We start from the raw sequence: 21,669 nt of genomic DNA, 5'->3' as shown, positions 1-21,669 counted from the left end.
AGCAGCAGTTTGGGAAATGCCTGGGGTATATGGGAGGGAGATTTGTTTACTAAACTCAGAGTGGGTGCTAGAGGAGCAGGTATTGTTGGGAGACCTCTCAAGAACAAAAGAGCTGGCAGGTGACATTTCCCTCCCCTGACCTACAGCCTAGATACACATACACCTGTGGGAACCAATACAGTGTGAATACACTCCAACTCGGCTTGCTAAGAGTGTCCTCTCCTGGCTCCCACTCTTCTGGAGTCACACCCCATCCATCTCAGCCTCAGCAGGAGTTTTCCTGTTAACTGCAAATCTCCCATAGTGGACTGGCACAAGCCTTAATTGCACTGCACCTCTAGTCCCAAGTTATCCTACAAACCTGCCCTCAACAGGAGTCCATCCAAAGCAGAGTCACAGCATGGCAAGCACCAGGGGTCCAAGCACCCCTGATAGGGCCCACCACCACACCCAACTGACTCCAGCCCTAAGGAGAGGGGAAGATAACCACATCCACCAGTCCTACTGTGGCCCCAGCAGTGAGCTGGGGACAGATATCTAGTCTGACTGCTGGCCCTGCCCACCAATGAAAGTTTCTCAAGGGACAACATGGATAGCATGGATGTAGTTTGGTGTTACTGCAGCTCTGGCAGATGCCTGATCTGACTAAACTCCAGCCCAAATCAGCCCCAGATTAGCCTGCTAACAACACAAGGACCAAACACTTCCCACAACAGACAAAGAAAGCCATTGTAATAAACTGGACTGAAGGTAAACACAGCTTAGCCACAACAGTAGGGTGCATGCAAAACACATAGGAGCCACCCCTGAAGCACCAGGTTCTGGTGAACAGGGAACATGGCACTGCAGGACACTACAGGACCTCTTCTTCATAAGGCCACACCTTCAGGAGTATGAAACATAGCTGACTTTCCTTTTTTTTTTAAGATTTTATTTATTCATGAGAGACACAGAAAGAAGGCAGAGACATAGGCAGAGGGAGAAGCAGGCTCCTTACAGGGAGCCCGATGTGGGATTTGATCCCGGAATGCTGGGATCATGCCCTGAGCTGAAGGCAGATGCTCAACTGCTGAGCCACTGAGGCGTCCCATAACTGACTTTCCTAACACACAGAAACAGACACAGAGAGCTAGTCAAAATGAGGAGACAGAGGAATATGTCCCAAATGAAAGAGCAGGACAAAATCACAGCCAGAGAGTTAAATGACATGGAGAAGAACAAATAGGCCCAAAAGAGAATTTTAAGTAAAGGTCACAAAGACATTCACTGAACTTGAGAAAAGAGTGGAGGATCTCAGTGAGACCTGCAACAAAGAGACAGAAAACATGGAAAAGAACCAATCAGAGATGAAGCACTCAATAAGAGAAATAAAAAACTAGATGGAATAAATAGTAGACTAAAGGAAGCAGAATAGATATGTGACCTGGAGGATGGAGCAATAGAAAACAATCAGTCTGAATAAGAGAGAGAGAGAAATAATAAATACAAATAGATTAAGGGAAGTCAACAACACCATCAGGCATGATGACATTCACATTATAGTGATCCTAGAAGAAGAAGAGAGAAAATGGAAGGCAGAAAATTTTTTTGAAGGAATAATAGCTGAAAACTTCTGTAATCTGGGGAAGAAAACAGGAATCCAGATCTAGAAGGCACAGTGAACTCCCAACAAAGTCAACCCAAGGAAGTCCACGTGAAGACACATAATAATTAAAATGACAAAAAGTAGTGATAAAGAGAGAATTTAAAATTCAGCAAAAGAAAGTAGATACATATAAGGGAAAACCAATAAGGCCATCAGCTGATTTTTCAGCAGAAACTTTGCAGGCCAGAGGGTGTGGCATGATACATTCAAACTGCTGAAAGGAAAAATCTGCAGCCAAGGATCCTCTAACCATTAATGCTGTCATTCGGAACACAAGGAGGGATAAAGAGTTTCCCAGAAAAACAGAAGTTAAAGGAATTCATCACCACCAAGTCAGCCTTACAAGAAATGCTAATGGGGAACTCTTTAAGTGGAAGGTAAGACCATACATAGGAATAAGAAAAGTAGGAAACACAAAAGCAATAAAATTAAGAACATCTTTAGAAATCCGTCAAAGGATTCACAAAATAAAAGGATATAAAGTATGACACCGTATACCAAAAATGTGGAAGGGAGAGGAGTAAAAACTTAGTTTTTAGAATGGGTTCAAACTTAATGACCATCAACTGAATACGGACTGCTATATGCAGATGTTATATATAAACCTAATGGTAACCACAAATCAAAATCCAGTAATAGATATGCAAAAAATAAAGAGAAAATGGAATCCAAGTATATCACTAAAGAAAGCCAGCACTCATGAGAGAAGAAAGAGCAGAACTGCAAAAACAACCATAAAACAAGTAACAATATGGCAGTAAGTACATACCTATCAGGAATTACTTGGAATGTAAACAAACTAAATGTTCCAGTCAAAAGACACAGAATGATGGAATGGATAAAAAAGCAAAACCCACTTGTGTGCTGCCTATAAGAGACTCATTTCAGACTTAGACACCTGCAGATGGAAAGTGAGAGGATAGAGGAGCATTCATCATGCACATTGAAGTGAAAAGAAAGCTGGGTAGCAATACTTCTAAGAGATAAAATAGACTTTAAAACAAGGACTGTAACAGAAGACAAGGGAACAATCCAACAAGAAGATATAACAATTGTAAATATTTATGTACCCAACGTGGGAGCACCCAAATACATAAATCAGCTAATAACAACCAAACAGCAAATAATCAATAGTAATGCAATAGTAGTAGGGGACTTTAAGAGCCCACTTACATCAATGGATAGATAATCCAAACAAAAAATCAACAAGGAAACAGTGGCTCTGCATGACACATTAGACCAGATGGATCTAACAGATACATTCAGAGCATTCCATCCTACACAGTGAAATACATATTCTTTTCAAGCGCACATGGAACATTCCCCAGGACAGATCACATGTTATGCTACAAGACAAGTCTCAACATACTCAAAAAGATTGAAGTTATAATACCATGCACCTTTTCAAATCACAATGCTATGAAACTAGAAATTAACCACACACACACACACACACACACAAATCTGGAAATAACACAAACACATACAGGTTAAATAACATGCTACTAAATAATGAATCGGTCAATTAAGAAATCAGAGGAAATTAAAAAATACATGGAAACAAATGAAAATGAAAACATGATAGTACAATCTTTGGGATGCAGCAAAAGCAGTTGTAGAGGGAAGTTAATAGCAATACAGGCCTACCTCAAGATGCATGAAAAATCTCAAACAACCTAACCTTACACCTGAAGGAGCTGGAAAAAGAACAAACAAAACTCAAAACCAGTAGAAAGAAGGAAATAATAAAGATAGAGAGAAATAAATGATATAGAAACTAAAACAAAACCCTAAAATAACAGATCAATGAAACCAAGATTCTTTGAAAAGATTGACAAAATTGATAATCCTCAAAGAGGAGTCAAAATAAGATAGAGTAGACAAAATCAGAAATGTAAGAGGGGAACCAACATTATAGAGAAAAAAGATTATAAGAGAATATTATAAAAAATTATGTAAAAAAATATCGGACCACCTAGAAGAAAAGGATAAGTTCCTAGAAACATATTACCTCCCAAAATTGAATCAGGAAGAAATAGAAAATTTGAACAATGCAATTGAGTCAGTAATCAAAAAACTCTCAACAAACAAAAGTCCAGTACCAGATGGCTTCACAGGTGAATTTCACTAAACATTTAAAGAGGAGTTAATGGGCAGCCTGGGTGGCTCAGTGGTTTAGCACTGCCTTCAGCCCAGGGTGTGATTCTGGAGACCCGGGATAGAGTCCCACATCAGGTTCCCTGCATGGAGCCTGCTTCTCCTTCTGCCTGTCTCTGCCTCTCTTTCTCTCTGTGTCTCTCATGAATAAATAAATAAAATCATAAGTAAGTAAATAAATAAATAAACAAAAAATAAATAATAAATAGAGTTAATACCTATTTTCACACTATTCCAAAAAATAGAAAAGGAAGAAAAGCTTCTAAATTCAGCCCATGAGGCCAGAAGTACCCTGACACCAAAACCAGATAAAGAACTACAAAAAAAAGAGAACTACAGGTCAATATTTCTGATGAACACATATGCAAAAGTCCTCAAAAAATATATGAGCAAACCAAATCCAACAATACATTAAAAAGATTATTGATCATAATCAAGTGGGATTTATTCCTAGGATGCAAGAGTTCAACACTGGCAAATAAGTCAGTGTAATACATCAAATCAATAAGAGAAAAGATAAAAATTATATGATCATTTCAGAAGATGCAGAAAAAGCATTTGACAAAGTACGATATGTATTCATGATAAAAGCGCTCAATAAAGTAGGTTTAAAGGGAACATACCCTCAACCTAATAAAGGCCATATATGAAAAATCCACAGCTAACATCACTCTCAATGATGAAAAACTGAGAGCTTTTCCCCTAAGGTCAGGAACAACACAAAGATGTCCACTCTCACCACTCTTATTCAACATAGTACTGGAAGTTCTAGCCACGGCAATCAGACAACAAAAAGAAATAAAGACATCCAAATTGGCAAGGAAGAACATTCACTATTTGCAGATGCAGTGGATCTCAGAGCAAGGTGCAAAGGATAATTTCACAGTTTTTGGCTTAAGTCATGGAAATGAGGTCTGAGAGGGAAAAAAGGCAGGTGATGTGGAGTAGAATAAAAAAGAGAGAGGTAATGTGGACACAGAAAAGAACCATCTAAGATGAGTAAGAAGCAAAGTGGGGACGTGGACAATTGATGGACTGGAAGTCTTGATGATATCAAAGAATTTTTGGAGGGAGGGTAACAGAAGGACATCACTGAGAAAGCCAGCATGAAAATAAAGATAGGCGAGAAAACAAATCCACATTTTAAAATGGTCTTTATTTGCTCATCATAAACATTTTAACATACATTTATATATATATATTAATTTTCATTAGTAATTGAATAATTAACCACATAGTGTAAATCACAAAATACAATTCCTGAATTACAAGTATTTCTGTGAAATGTGCCTAAGTATAATGAGTGAGGTAAACCAGAGTAATGGAACATCATTGGTATTAATCTTAATGAGAAACAGATCATCATTTTCATAACCAAGTGTGAATTTAGACATTTAAGGAGATTAATTCCACCACTGGATTCTCATATCTTCTGAATTAAAGAGGTAGTATATATAATCAGAAAATCAATGTTGATGTTCAATTAATGAGATGTGTGTGTGTGTGTGTGTGTGTTGTACTAGAAAACATCAACATATAAAATAGAACTCTTGTTAACTATCACATTTTTTAGGGATAAATTTGAATGGCTGTGCCCTAATCATGCAAATATCATCAAAAACTACAGACAGTACTAGAAACAAATTAGTTGCCTATCTTAGCCATTGAAACAATGTTTTTACATGTTCAAAAGAGGATTTCTCAATTTTTTCAAGGTATAGATTTTTATTGTTGATTTTTCTGATTTTGAAAGATTTTTGTCTATAAAACTTACTTTATTACTAGTTAGTATTCATATTTTTTATTAATCAAAGATCTTTTCATTGGTTAGAATTTATAAGCTGCATGAAATGACTAATTCTGTGCCTGAATCAATATCATTTCAGTCCCAATGAAATTTTACCTTGGAAGGGAGCTTCTGCAGCCTTTGTTTTGACAAATGCATGATTCCAACAAAGCTTTCTAAAAAACAGAAAACAGCTTATGAGCTCTGTTTACCCAATTCTTTTAATGGACCCTATTATAGGAATCAATCTCTTACAGGAACAAAGTGTCTATTAGTATATGCTCCTTTCATAATTCTATTTTAAGTTTTTCCTCCTTCCTGTTCTCTTCTCATGGTCATTCATTTATCTATTTCTCTTCTTTCTTCTCTTTTTCTAACCCAACTTTTGCTCTCTTATTCCTTTCTGGTTTCCTCATTGTCCTCTAGAGAATTGTCTCTTCTTGTTCTATTTCTTCAATGCCTGGGTTCACATCTCCTTCTATTATGCTTTGTTTCCCACAGACAATCTGTTCCTGTAGGGTCATCAGTTCTTTTACAGAGAATCGGGTATAGAATAAGTAAAACATAAATTCATAAATCATAAAATTCATAAATTCATTCACAAATCCAGCTATGTAGTGACCCACAAACATAAGATATGTGAACATCTCACAAATCCAACATGTAATTATCCAGCATTGATGTCCACAAGGTGTAAGTTTCTTTAGTATAAGCTTCCTGTGATCAAGATGTAGCGTCAGTAAATTCTTGAATTTTCTGGGTTTTTTTTTTTTTGGCATCTCTGTAAACTAAAGATATTAAGTATTAATCTCACTTTAATACTTTTTCATTTTTATTGCATTTGGACAAATTTTTTTGAAGATTTATTTATTTGAGAGAGTACAAAAGTAGGTGGGGGGATGACAAAGGGGGGGGCACAGAGAGAGTCTTAAGCAGGCTCCACACTGAGTGCAGAGCCCCATGCCAGAATCAATCTCACAACCCTGAGATCATGACCTGAGTCGAAATAAGAGTCAGACACTTAGCTGACTAAGCCACCCAGGTACCCCTGGGACAAATTTTTAATTTTATTCTTTAGTTCAAGTTACATAGTATTTGACGCTTTGAGGTCAGCAGGAATCTGAAACTGGAATGTGACCTGGACTATGAGTCTTCTCCTATCTTGCTACAGATTCACCAAGTGACTGACTGAAGGTCACAGCACACTCCTGTTCATTGCATCAGGTCGAGACAGTCCATGTTCATTCTTCACTTATCATGTGCTCACTCACTCTTTCAGGATAAGTGCTTGATGTGTGACCTATCCCTGTGAGGTAGCTGTTATTATTAGATCCACTTTACAGATGAAAACCTGACACCCAGGGAGGTTCACTAATTTGCCCAAGGTCATACAGTAGGTGACCATGCCAATATTTTAATTGTAGGAGTTATTCCAAGTCTGAGGTGTTGACCATCGTACTTTATTGCTTCCCTGACACAGCAACTTCACAAGGCACACTCTGACCTCCTGACTTTGTTACCTTTATCTCTGCTCAGTTCACTCACCAGCTTACACAGAAGCACCTCTGACCATCTGTTGGAACTTCTCCAGCTCCAAGCCCTTGAACTCTGTGCTTTCTCTACCTGTTTCCTCCTTACCTTCCATGCCTCCTAGCATCTCTAATCACTGAATGTGCTTAGCATCTCCACTGAGCACCCCTGACTCTATTTTCCCAGCACCACACATGCCTCTTCTCTGCTTCCCTTCCTACTCTGTCACCCTAGGAGGACTTGCCAAGGCTCTAATCTACCTTGAATTTTTCTTCCTTTTAACTTTACCCACTCTTTCTGTCTGGAATATTCTTTCTACCATCCTTCCCCTCCATTTCTGCTTTATTAAGAACTTTACCCAAACTTTGAGCCACTCTTCAGACACCACCTCCCCTCCCCACCTAAATACTACCTTTTCCATAATGCTCTTCCTGGTTATTTCAGAGTCAGATGTGATCTCTCTCTCTCCTTCATGTTTTAACACAAATATAGCCTACTTTATAATCCAGTTATATGTGAATTTCCTGAGCATCCCTTCTAGTTTATAATCGTACCTTAAAAGATCTCGCCCAATGCTTGTGCTAGACTGGAGAACCGAACAAAGGACTAGAGTATGGAGCAAAGAACTTTACAATGGAAAGAAATGTTCTACTTTGAACCTTAATTTTACTGGGTAGTTTAAGAGCCATGTTGTACTGACAGTAGGAGAGAGAAATTCACTGTTCCTTCCTTCCTTGTTGCCTAGCATGCATAAAATCGTGTGTGTTCTGGGCTCTGTGCTGAGCACCGGGGATACCAGGCAAGAGCATTTACTTTTAAGAAATTCAGAGTCTACTGACCAGAAGAGAAAACAGATTATTACAACACCGTGTGAGGGGATAGCTATTTGTGGAAAAAAGAAACATAGAAATAAATGCATGAGTCAAAGAATTCACTGCCTTTGTAGTAAAATTACACGATTTTTCTAATAATACATATGATGAAACATAACTTCTAATGCAGTTAATAAAATCACATCTCAAGTGGTAGGAAGGAATGTCAAAACTAATTTGAGCCAGACAGCCTGATCTCCATCAGCCTGAAACAGATAGGTCTACTGCAAATGGGGAGGTGAGGTTTTCTTTTTCTTTTTTCTTTTTAATTTATTTATTTATGAGAGTCACAGAGAGAGAGAGAGAGGCAGAGACACAGGCAGAGGGAGAAGCAGGCTCCATGCACCGGGAGCCCGACGTGGGATTCGATCCCGGGTCTCCAAGATCGCGCCCTGGGCCAAAGGCAGGCGCCAAACCCCTGTGCCACCCAGGGAAACCAAGGTGAGGTTTTCCATCACACTTTGTTTTTAGTTTTTCTCTTGTTGGTTCTTGTTGCTGCTTTGCATGTGTTCAGGATTTAGCTCTGAACACTCACTGACAATTTCTGTGTGGTTAATCGACAGGCTGTATGTTCATCTCAACCAACCAAAGATCCTATGAATTTAGACTGAACACACTCACTATTTATTTTATTTACTTATTTTAAACTTGAATGTTCTTGCAATGTTAGCTCTCCTCACTCCCCTGGAAGTCAGGTTTTCTGACAGGTATGGTGTCTGCTTAAGTTAGATGCCAGAGAGAGTATGATGAGGCTTAGGACAAGGGTGTCTCTCAGACCTCGGGATGCCTTACCTGGGGAACTCAGATCTGCTCTACCCACAGTGCATCAAGAAGGACTTCCAGTTGGGTGGCATTAGAGGGAGTTTTATTTGAAAATGGTTCCAAAACCTGTAAAAGAGATAAAGCAGAGAAATATGTTTCGGAAACTTCCATGACCATTATTTGGCCAAGATCTGTTTGATACCTGGTACTCATCCCCCCTAAGAGATGGTGCTTCCATACTGTTTCAGCTCTTCATGTTGATTAACATTTTCAGTGTGTTGAATGCAATCCTTTTACACATGACAACTGCGGCTTATTTTTATTTTACCATGACAGGCCTTGCTTTCAGGCATTCTCATATGTGAAAATATAGATTTATAATCTGTACACAAAAGCATTAGAATCTGGTATTAGTAAGGGTACAGGTAAATAGGTCCTCTCCTATATGTATTAGGGGAGGTAAACTGTCTTCCTAGAGAGACTAGGCCTTTGGTGCATACGTACTGTGCTGGATCTAGCAGCTCCACTCCTTAGAACATATCCTGAGGAAATCACTATGAAAGTGTGCAAGATACACCTACATGTTAATTTGCTGGATCGTTGTTTCAAATAGGGAAAAGTTAGAAATAGATTACAGATAAATCGAAGATTATCTGGTAAACACGCAAGTAGAAAAGTATCCATGATATGGCTATTTTTACAAAAAGCGCATGTGTTTCTGCTTGTAAATGAAAAGGAAAGATTAATTAGACACTGATATATAAACGGCTCTCTCTGGGTGGTGGGTTCGTTTGCTATTTTAACTTTTTTTTTGGAATTTTTTACCTTTTTTGAATTTTTAAAGACCTTTTCTCAAATTTTCTGCAGTAAAGCTATATTATTTTTATAACCAGAAAAATACTCAACAAACTCATAAATCCCATTTGAAGAGAGACAAAAATATACTAGGCTCTGTTTCCTAAGATTTATTAGGGGTTCCTCTTATATTTACGACCTGCATTATCAAAACAATAACAGAAAGTCTTTAGCATCAATATTCTAAAAAGCTTCCAAGAGGAAACTATTTTCTTAGGAAAAATAACCTCTTAAATCTCCTCAAAAGTTGCTTCATTCCCTTTTTTCCAGAAGAAGTCATGTATATGTTCTGTTGAAAATTAACAAAAGCTGAAACTTTTTACAGCCATTAAAATATTTGAGGTTTGGAGTGCTTGGCTCTCACTTGGTGGAGACTGCAACTCTTGATCTCTTGGTTATGAGTTCAAGCCCCACCTTGGGTATAGAGATTACTTAAAAACCTTAAAAAAAATTTTTGAAGCTGATTTGTGTGTCTCAACAGAAAGGATACCAAAGATACACTGATGAGTAAAAAAAGGCAAGTTACAGACCATATATGGATTACAGACCATATACTAGGATTACATTTAAAAAAAAAAAAACAGCAACAACAAACTTTTCCCTCCAACTACATGTGACATTTTACTGAGAACAACTATATTTAGAGAAATGTTGATACTCTCAGAAACAGGGCCAGGATGATATACATTGAGTTTATTGTTATCAAGAGTTTGCCCTGGAGAATGGGTGGAGGGAGAGGCAGGAAATGATAGGGTTTTGTGGGAAGGGTGGGGTAGAGTTATTTCCTTTTAACAGGCTGCAATGTTCTTTATACTTTCTAAAAGGAATTTTAAAACATTCAAAAGGAAATAAGTAAAAGGAAAGAAAAGAAATTTTAAAATATGCCTGTTTGCAAGCTCAAGGCAGAGCCAGATGGCAGGTTTTGCTTATTTACAATTAAATTCCTGCATTTTTCAGAGGGTCAGTGGTAAGGATAGGAAACGATTCTCCCCCTTGGTGATCCTTTTGCAAATATAAAAATGGCAAATGGGCCTTTCTGACATTTCAGCTCAAATGTTCCAAATATAATCTTAAAGATGTAGAGTTTTGTAATGAGAGACTTAAGTTTTGAAGTGGAGATAGGCAGAAACTCAGTGGGCCATTCCCCTTAACCAACCAGTCCACCAAATTCAGACTGGGGTTGGGCACAAGCAAAAATGTGACATGGGAAAGGATTGTCTTGAATGACCATGGCTTTGTCACATAAACACCGCCTCTCATTCTTGTCTTGGCAAATGCACACCTTCCCTCTGGTAATGTCCCTTCATCTCCTATACCAAAAACTACTTCCAAAAGGGACTGAAACACATTTGTATGAATGTACAAATGATGACTCTTTAAAATATTACTTTCCTAATCAGAGGCACTTGAGTGGCTCAGTGGTTGAACATCTGCCTTCGGCTCAGGCTGTGATCCCGGGGTCCACATCAGGCTCTTCACAGGGAGTCTGCTTCTCCCTCTGCCTATGTCTCTGCCTCTCTCTGTGTCTCCCATGAATAAATAAGTAAAATCTTGAAAAATAAATAAATAAAATATTACTTTCTTAATCAGACTTGCTTTTTACAGGTTAAGAGAAATGAAGCCCTAATGGTGGAATCTCACATTTCCATCAGAATTCCGGGGCATAGACAGACCCTGACTGTGTGTATGTATCCATGTTCTCCTCTGCAATGGCCTAGCATGTGACAGACATTTTCAGACTTACAGATGATGGTATATGTCAGGATCCCGCTGCAGCCGGGTTTGGAATCCTATATACAAGTCATCCCAGAGTAGACCATTTTTCACCACATATCTGATGACATCAACCCGGCTCCGAATCTGAAACAGATACAGAACAACTAGCAGGAGTGACCCAGCCAGCACAGAGCATCAACCCCTCAAGTCCCCAGGAGAAGCAGCTGCCTATGACGGCAGGCAATAGGGCCGTCATGGGGAAAAGTCAAATGGAGTAGATATGACAGGCTAGGGGGAGAGAAGGGACTGTGAGTGCACCAGGAATTGAGGAAAGTAGAACAGGAAAGGGATCAGGAGCTGGGATGCAAACATAGCAGCTGACAGCACAGAGTCACATCCCTGGGTTCAAATCCATGTTCTAGCTGTGTGAAATTGGCAACCATTCTGTGCCTTGGTTTTCTCATCTACACAACAGAGACAATGGAACATCCCTCAGAGGCTGTTACGAGGATTATGTGAGTCAAGACTTACACTGAGGCCTGGCACCCAGTAAGCTCTCCGTAAATATGTGCGTTGTAGCGTTATTCTAGGTGTAGTGTTCTAGTCTCCAGCCTAGACATTCAGCGGCAAAGCAGAGCCTGCAGGTTTACAGTAATCTGTGTGTTTCAGGCCATCCACAGAGCAAGATTACCTTCACTAGGTGGTCAAGCCCTTACCTTTAAAGAATTCCAACTCCTGACATGGAGGCTGGTGAATATTTAAGGAAGCACGGGATTAGAAGACAAGCAGAGGTGGTTTTGAGTGTCAGCCCAGCGCTTAATAATCATGTGACCTTCACCTTGCTAAGCCTCTCTTACAGGACTCTTGTGAGGGAAAAAAATGGTATCATTTATAACAGGGAGCACGAAGTAATACCAAGGGACAGGATCCTAAGAAAAGATGTGGCTTTGACGTTTCATTAGTAGCAGCATTCAAGTTCACCAGGAGCCTGTTCAGCATAGGGCGTCAGATTTTTTTCCCCTGGAAAATAGCACATGAATGCCAGTTGAGGGAAACTGTAATAAATGACAGGCTATTTTTTTTAAGATTTTATTTATTTATTCATGAGAGACACAGAGAGAGGCAGAGACATAGGCAGAGGGAGAAGCAGGCCTGATGCAGGACTCGATCTCAGAACCCCGAGATCACACCCTGAGCCAAAGGCAGATGCTCACCCAGGTGCCCCAAATGCCAGGCTATTAAGTGTCAACTAAGGAATAGAAGATGGACATCTTGCATTAGTTTCTCTTGCCTGCACCATTCCTATAAAACTACATGCATTATGAACTGAAACACAGCTGAGAGGTTCTGTTCTTTTGCCAGCAGATTTAGAAACCTGACAGCACAGTTTAATCAGAAGGAGGTTGCCCCTCATAAGTTGTGGGATCCAGTCTAGTTCCTCATAGGAGGGTAGATAGCTTTTCTGACCTTTCCATCTGGAGAAGAGCACATGGGAGACCGGGAGAGAGGAATGAGAAATATTTAGGGTAGAAACTGGGAAGGTCTGGGTGACTGGTTAGCTCTGGGGATGAGGGACAAGGAAGGGTGGAGGGTTGTTACTCCTCTGTGTCTAATGTGGCTCATGGTCAGTGTACAATATTGCCAATAATCCAGAAAAGGAGAAAGGACAGTTCTAGAAAAGGAAGAGGTTGGCAGCCCAGGTGGCTCAGCGGTTTAGCACTGCCTTCAGCCCAGGGCCTGATCCTGAAGACCTGGGACTGAGTCCCATGTCAGGCTCCCTGCATGGAGCCTGCTTCTCCCTCTGCCTGTATCTCTGCCTCTCTCTCTCTTTCTCTCTCTGTGTCTCTCATGAATAAATAAATAAAATCTTAAAAAAAAAAAGAAAAGAAAAGGAGAGGATACGTTGAATTTTGAACAAGTTGAAAAGGAGGTACCAAGGACTTAGGAATCTGGGTGATGATATATCTAGCAGGCAACTGACTATAAAGAATCTCAAGAAGGACCATGGTGTAGGGCAGGACATATGGATTCTGGAGTCATTAGCAGAGAAGTCGTGTCAGCAGACAAGGTCACCTAGGAAGAGAGACTAGAGAGGAAGAGAGAGTTGAACATAGAGCCCTGGAGGGAAATAAGAGCTTTTAGTGATGCCTGGAGAAAGAGAGACTCCAAAAGAATGCAGAAGGATTATCAGGAAATACCCATCATTTGCTTCAATGTGGATGGAACTGGAAGGTATTATGCTGAGTGAAGTAAGTCAATCGGAGAAGGACAATCATCATATGGTTTCACTCATATGGGGAATATAAGAAATAGTGAAAAGGATTATAAGGGAAAGGAGGGAAAATGAGTGGGAAAAATAAGAGAGGGAGACAATGCATGAGAGATTCCTAACTCTGGGAAATGAACAAAGGGTAGTAGAAGGGGAAGTGGGGGGGGATGACAGGTGACTGGGTGATGGTTTATGAGGGGGGGCACTTGAGGGGATGAGCACTAGGTGTTATGCTATATGTTGGCAAATCGAACTCCAATAAAAAAAATATGCCAAAAAAAAAAAAAAAAGGGAAAGAAAGAACTCCAGGTCAAAAAGATGGACAAGGGGCACCTGGGTGGCTCAGTTGGTTAGGCATCTGACTCTTGATTTCAGCTTAGGCCATGATCTCAGGGTGGTGGGATTAAGCCCAATGTCAGGTTCTGTGCTCAGCACAAAGTCTGTTTGAGATTCTCTCCCTCTGTCCCACCCCCCTGTCCTGTACCACAGTTTTTCTCTCAAATAAATAAACAAATAAATAGATCTTAAAAAAAAAAAAGGACAGATCACATGCTAAATGTGTCTTCTGTGCACTCCCAGGCCCAAGTAAAATGTTCACAACACACTTACACAGGTATAAACTGCCAAAAAACAGGAAACAAAGTAAGTCAATGACAAGTAGGAGATTTCAAATAACTTGAATCTGGAAAAAAGCAGGTGATCAGTGGCAACCACAGAGTCTGCAGGATACCAGAATGTATGAGGAGGGGCATCCAGATGTGCCAGGAGTAGAGGTGGGTTCCCAAGGACGACAATGAGGACAGCACAACATATGTCAAACAGCTGACCCCTTCCTAGGCCCATGCCTTGCTCTCACCAAATATATTCAGTCAGTTCTCTTGAGTAAATGGAATCGATTTTGGGAGCAGAACAAGAGTAGGTGGTATCATCATGATGTCCTGAAGCTAGGAGCTCCACACTTTGGTAATTAGGAGATCCCCAGCCTAACAGCCGGCTCCCTGCCTTCATAACTCAATCTGGTGACCACCAAATTTAGTTTTGTTTCACAGAGCCTACAGTCCCCTTTAAAAACCTGAATTAGCTTTCTGCTAATTTGTTATCTGGGTATTTCACAGAAAAATCCAGACTTCCAAGGTCTCTGGTAAATTCAGACCAACTGGAGCTCATCAGGCACTGCCCCCTTCCCACCCAGCACTTGCCTCCCACAGTCTCCACTAAGCAGTCCTGTTTACAGGATCTGCCCTGGGCCGGTTGTGAGCACTGAAGCCCGGAATCTCTGCCTCTAAGTCCAGCCTGCTGGATGACAAGTCCCATACATATACAGAAAGCCCTAAATCAGCTTGATAAAAGCCTTTTTATTGGTAAATACAGATGAATCTCTATTTCTTGAAAGTCACTTACAAATGAAGATCAGCCTGCAGTGAGCAGCATTGCATATGAGAAGCCAAAGGAGCAATGCCTTCGGGTGTCCATGGAAAGTGATTTGCCAGCCAGCATCCTGTGCTCAGCTAAACCATCCTGCTGCGTGAGGCAGGAAAGTATCTGAAGTTTAGCTCCCACACACCCTTTCTTCGGGGGTTATAAGCAGAGAGTCTGAAGCAAAGAGAGTTTAGACCTTGGTGGAGTCTGGAAGCAGATAAGGGATGTTGTAGGGTGGCAGATTTGCAGCAGACCTAGAGGAACTCATCCAGTTTGGAGCAGGAGGAGGTCGACTACAGGAACCATGTTCTAGGAGAGAGGGAGAGTTGGTGAAATAGAAAATCTACATATGAGTTTGAAAAACTTATGGGGAAAAAAAAAAAACAGTAGCATGAGAGGGCTCCAGGCAGCAAGGAGAGGTGCTTTCCCAAGGGTAGACCTAAACAAACTTCAGCATAAGAAATCTCACTAAAATCCTGGCAGATGGGACCCCTGGGTGGCTTGGTTGGTTAAGTGTCTACCTTCGGCTCAAGTCATGATCCCAGGGTCTTGGGATCAAACTCTGCTTTGGGCTCCCTGCTCAGTGAGGAGTTTCCTTCTCCACCCCTGTGCTTGTGTTCACATACCTGCTGCCTCTCTCTCTCAAATAAATATAATCTTAAAAAAAAAATCCTGGCAGATAAAAGCACCAAAAGCCACATTACAGAGTGCCAAGTATATGGCAGGCACAATGATTCACCCCATGGTGCATTTAAATCTCCAACAGATCTGCTGTTTGCTTTACCCAACAGATGTATTATGAAAAGCTGTGAAAAAGGGACTTTTGGTTAAATATTTTACATGAACTTGTGAATCAAAAACATCCAAAGATGAATCTCCTTTAAGGCTAACAGATACCTTAATGTATAGTTTGGTGAATTCAGATTTGAGAAGCAACACGGTGGCTAATATGTGGACTCTGGAGCTAGACCACTGAGGTTAGTCTTCTGCACCACCACTTATAGCTGGACAGCCTTGGGCAAATTCCTGGACATCACCATGATCCGCAAATGGGGAATATAGTGATATTTTGTCCATAAGGTTGTTGTCAAATAAGTGACATATATTTATAAAGTGCTTCAAGCTATGGAAGCGTTTGTTAAATAAAGCAACACATTTAATAGATACATTTTGCTTAAAATGGGTGCTTTGCATAGGGTTTTCCTATATGTGAAAACCCAGTTTTTTAAAACCAATAAAACAGGCAGTAGGCTATTGGTTTTACTGAAGTTTTAGCCTGGGATTCTCTTCAATGGCAAGTACTTTACTAAACATCAATATACAAGTCAAATTATTAAAATGCATTTAAGAACTCATCTGTTATACAAAGGTACATTCAAATTGCTATAATTCAGTAGCATACATTTATATGGCGCTTATCATAAGTTCAAGGGCAGACTGTATATCCTCCTAACTTGCCTAATGGTTGTTACAGTCGTATAGAATTTAAAATTACAGTGCTCACATATATTATTAGTCATTTGACTTATCACAAAAAACTGGCAGAGTGGGAATACACCCCGTGGAAGGAAAAAAACCAAGGCTTGGGCAGGTTAAATCACTTACTAAAGCTTGTCATCAGCAGGCATGGGGCACCAGTCCTCAGCTAGAAGGTGTCTCCAAAGCAACAGCTCTTCCCTTCCATCATGGTGCCACAAGGCAGGGATTTGCTCAAAACTGGAGTTCAACCAAATATGTGTTGAGGTACATTGACTAAATTCCCTTTTTTAGGGATGCCCACTGGGCTCACCTGGGGAAGGAGGCCCCACTGGAGGGCAGGGGGAAAGGCAGAGATCAAGGCTTGCAGGTCTGAAAAGAGCTTAAGCAAGTCAGCTGTTTAGAAGTCAGCATGTAAAGAAGCCAACCCCTTTGCAACTAATTCAAAAAGAAGCAAATGTGGACCTGAGTTAATAATTATGTTTCATTATGGCCTCATTAGTTGTAATAACTGTACCACAGTAAAGTAAGGTGTTAACAATTCTCTGTGCTATTCTTGCAGCTTTTCTGGAAATCTAAAGTTATTCCAAAATTAAAAAAAGTATTCAGAAAGGAAGAAAGGAAGACAGGAAAGAGTACGGCCACCAGTGTTGCCGCTTACTTCCTCATACGAGTGCTCCCGGCTTGGTCTTTCTTTTGGAAAGGATAAATCTAAAAAGTCAACCAAATAGTCATATCCTCCAGGAAAAGGGCTGAAGTCCTCATTTGTTTCAATCATCTGTGCAAATGACAACAGGATAAAGGGAAGAAGTATATCAATCTGGTGGTCAAGGTCTTTAAAAAAAATTCTGGATTGTGTAAGATCCAAACAGCCTTAATTGATAGCAATGAATTGGAGTTAGGATAATTCTCTCCCTCCGTTTCTCTTCTCCGGGACTGATAATATTCAACTCCTAGCCTCTACACAAGGAAGCTCCTTCATATCGCTAACTTCAGTCCAATCTACAGAGATTATCATTATCTTGAGCACTGCTAGTAATGAGACAGCAAATACGACGATAAGTTTGCAGATGATGTAAGCAATAAAGTGTGCGATGTTTCTCATCATTACATAGCTGCTGAACATATACAGTTCCGTGAAAAATATACTTTCTTTTTCATGCTTATTGTCCAACTGCAAATATCATTTAGACCAATGTTTTCCAGATCTGTGGATTTCAAAGACAATTTTCTAAAAAATATTCGGGAGCTAATATAAATACCAATGCAGTACCCTTGAACAACACAGGGGTTGGGGGGGCACAGATGCCCTCCCCTGCCCCTCTCCCATGCATCTGAAAATCCACATGTAACTTGACTTCCCCACAACAGAACTACAAATAGTACATTGACCAGAAGCCTCACGATAACATAAAATGTTGATTAACACATGCTTTGTACATTATATGCGTTATATACTGTATTCTTACAATAAACAATAATCTAGAGAAAAAAGTATTTTTTTTAAGATTTTATTTATTCATGACAGAGGGGAGAAAAAAATATTCTTAAGAAAATCCTAAGAGAAAAAAAAACATTTACAGTACTGAACTGCTAAAACAACAACAACAAAAAACAAAAACAAAAAACAAAAAACAAAAAACAAAAAAAACAAAACAAAAAAAAAAACACCTGCCTATAAGTGCAGTTCAAACCTGTGTTGCTCCAGGGTCAACTGTGTTTTATTTTGCCAAGTGAGGACTTAAGAAAAAAAAATTCTTCCATCTACTTTTATTTCATTAAGGATGAATGCTTTTAACACCTCAAAAATAGAGAGGGAATAATGATTTGGAATAATGACAGCTCATCCCAAGAAAAGAAAACTGACAACTTTGTAACCATATTCGTGAGCATACTCAAACTTCTCTCACTACTGACCAGCAAAATTGTCAGAGACTGACACTGATCCCCTGGGGCAGGTTTTTAGGATTCCCAGTTTTTAAGAATGGCAAGAATTGGGGCACCTGGATGGCTCAGTGGCTGAGTGTCTGCCTTTGGCTCAGGTCATGATCTCGGAGTCCTGGGATCGAGTCCCACACTGGGCTCCCTGCGAGGAGTCAGAATGCTTCTCCCTTTGCCTATGTCTATCTGCCTCTCTCTGTTGTCTCTCATGAATAAATAAAATCTTAAAAAAAAAGAGAGAGAAGAAGAAGAAGGCAAGAATTGCCTGGTATTACTGTTCAGGGGTTGAAAACTAAACTTGGGAATAGTCCTCACTCTGAGGATCCCCGATCTTTGTCTCTAAGAGTGAATGTTGTCTATTTCCTGATGCGTCCCTAAACTCAGCGTCCCAGATAAAATATACATGTGAGTAGCTGGTTATTCAGACTCTGTAGTACTCCCGGCTGCATTTCAGGCATCCTCTTCCTCTCACATCCCCCTACCTCTTAGTACTCACTTTGCTTTTGGATACACCTTCAACTTCAGTGACCAGGTTCTAACTTGAACCACTTGGCTTTTGAGCTGTGTGTGTATGTGCTGGAGCTAATTTGTGTGATTTGGTTCTTGTTTGCCACAGCTCCCGATAAGAGGTACCTGCTTCTATGTCACTCTGCTCCACATCACTACCTCATCAGGGGGATAGCACCTTATAGCCCCACAGTTTAAACAGCTGATTTCTGCCACACTGAACAAAACACCCAGAAAAACACAACAACAAACATGGTGATGTGAGGCAAAAGAATACCAGAGCAAATGAGCTGTACTTGAGGGAAGAGTCCTTACATTTTCAACATGGGATCATTTATCACATGGTCAAATCTGCTCCATGAAGCAGTTGGTAGCGTTTGATGAATGTTTATTGAGAAACAAATTGGAACACCAAGGGGAATTTCGTATATTTCCATAATATAACAAAGCAAAGACAAATTATACTGATGACGTACCCTGACCACCAGGTTATAATCCTTAAATCCTGCCCAAGTGAAATATTCTTTTATCCAGGATGAGTGAAGAAATATTTCATCTTCTACTGCAGCATTCAAGACTTTCAAATATGGTCCAAAGTCCCAGGAATCCTTGTAAATTTTTGTCCCATTTGGAGGCTCTATGATGCCCTTGCTTGAAGATATAGAGGTGATAGTTAGTAGTATTGTGACAATGTTAGGTCCTTGGGTATTGATGACTGTATTATAATTATGCAAGATGTTCACATTAAGGAAAGTTTGAGGAAAGGAATACAGGAAAGTTCTCTATCTTTTGCAGCTTTTCTATAACTCTGAAAATATTTTTTAAATTACAAATTACATTAAAATTTTAAAAATAACTATTCGATGCCCTCTTTAATCCTGGTAGGAAACCTTAGGCTATGGAAGGTGTGTGGCCACATACATGTCCAATAAGGAGATTTTTTTCCCTATAGGAGTTGGCAGGGTAGTAAAGGTTTATGGAAGAGGAGCAAAGCCAAGAGTTCTACCTGATCTGGGAGCTCTGTCCTGCACACGTGAGCAGTGGCTCTAGACATCTGTTTCATGTTCAGGGGGCATATTAACCAAGGTTGCTAGGTACATGGGACAGTTTTGGATGACTTTACCTATAGAAATGCAAAATGGCCAGTTAAAGGAAATCAGAGATGACCGACCACAGGGCATAACCAGTGTGCAAGGTGGCTTGAGGCAAATAGTTAGGCAAATAGTTAGGACATGGGGATATAAAGGAGGAATTCCACGGGGAGCAGAGAAGACAGAAAGGTGAGAGGACCATGAAAGAAGGCAGGCAAAAGTTAGCACTTGAATATCAACTGTCGACCAGTCAAGTAGGTGTCAAACTGCCTAGATGATTCTCAGGCATCTGAAAGTAGTAACTTGGGACCCACGAGGGGTAGGGCCTGACTCTTTGCCTAAGCTCCTGTTAATCCGTGTGATGGGTTTCCAAGCCAGAAACAGTTAAAGCTAAAAGTCCATGTCTGGTGGGAAAAAAAAAAGTTGGAAACCACTGATTTGGACCCTTTTGATTCAAGTAGCTAAATTATGGAAATGTTGAACATCATGTGGTCATATTTATTTTGTGGATGTCTGCTTGCTCCTGTCCTGCCCCTCTATCTCCATCAGAATATAAGTTTGATGGAAGTAGCAACCATTGTTTGTCTTCCTCTTTAATTTTTCCCCACTCAGATAAACCATGAGAGACTCCTAACTGTGGGAAACAAACAAAGGGTCAGAGAAGGGGAGGTGGGTGAAGGGATGGGGTAACTGGGTGATGAGCACTAAGGAGGACATGTGATAAGATGAGCACTGGGTGTTATGCTATATGCTGGCAAATTGAATTTAAATAAAAATTTTTTTAAAAAAAGAAGAAGTAACAACCATGACTGGCACATAGAACAGGCTCAACAAATGTCTGTTGAGCGTATGGACAGTTTTAGCCTGGCTTTGAGAACTATCCAGATTTTCGTGTCTCTAATTTATGATCCTCTTATTGTACTCATCAAACCACAGCTGATACAGACCGATAGGCAATTTTAGGGGATCCCTGGGTGGCTCAGCAGTTTAGTGCCTGCCTTTGGCCCAGGGCGTGATCCTGGAGTCCTGGCATGGAGTCCCACATCAGGCTCCCTGCATGGAGTCTGCTTCTCTTTCTGCCTGTGTCTCCGCGTCTCTCTCTCTCTCTCTTTCTCTGTGTGTGTGTGTGTGTGTGTCTGTGTCTCATGAATAAATAAATAAAATCTTAAAAAAAAAAAGATGGGCAATTTTATTTTGAAACCCAGTTGGCAATATGGACAAAAGAGTTCTGTGACCCTCCTGGAGCTCTGCCCATCCAGTGTGAAAAGGGATCATTGCATGAAACATGGAATCTTGAATCCTAGAAACAGAACAGGATGTGATCTGGATAAGGGAAGTGTAAGGAGGGAAATAGGCACCATCTGGTAAATATCTGGCAAGTAATGGTAGATCTCTAGGTGCCACTTCTCGAAACAACACTTTTAGCTCATTGTTCTCCCAAAGCTACAGATGCATTGGTTTCTGTAACAAAATACTACAAAATCCTAAGGCTAATTTCCAAATCGATCTCCAAACTACTTCTGCAACTCCTTGTCCCATGTCTATGTAAAGGCTTGCTGATCTCTCCCAGATAAAGCCATAGCCTCCCAGCTGAGCTATTCTCCCTGTAGCCTCTTCCCTAGTACATGCTCCTCTGCAAACTG

General features: G+C 40.2%; 1 protein-coding gene across 1 annotated transcript in view; it reads right to left on the bottom strand.

Moving 5' to 3' along the window:
• Positions 1-8,784: 8,784 nt before the first annotated feature.
• The window catches only part of LOC129508061 (cytidine monophosphate-N-acetylneuraminic acid hydroxylase), a 64,493-nt gene continuing 51,608 nt past the window's right edge, over positions 8,785-21,669 (bottom strand). The window contains exons 10-13 of the mRNA XM_055322960.1: positions 19,412-19,586; positions 17,149-17,265; positions 11,352-11,467; positions 8,785-8,878 (exon numbers count right to left, since the gene is read on the bottom strand). Coding sequence (XP_055178935.1) covers positions 8,803-8,878; positions 11,352-11,467; positions 17,149-17,265; positions 19,412-19,586 — 484 coding nt within the window. The 3' untranslated portion in view covers positions 8,785-8,802. The remainder of the gene's footprint in view (positions 8,879-11,351; positions 11,468-17,148; positions 17,266-19,411; positions 19,587-21,669) is intronic.

The sequence above is a fragment of the Nyctereutes procyonoides genome, unplaced genomic scaffold (genome assembly GCF_905146905.1).
Source record: "Nyctereutes procyonoides isolate TBG_1078 unplaced genomic scaffold, NYPRO_anot_genome, whole genome shotgun sequence".
NCBI lineage: Eukaryota > Metazoa > Chordata > Mammalia > Carnivora > Canidae > Nyctereutes > Nyctereutes procyonoides.
This window is presented reverse-complemented; position numbering and strand designations above follow the sequence as displayed.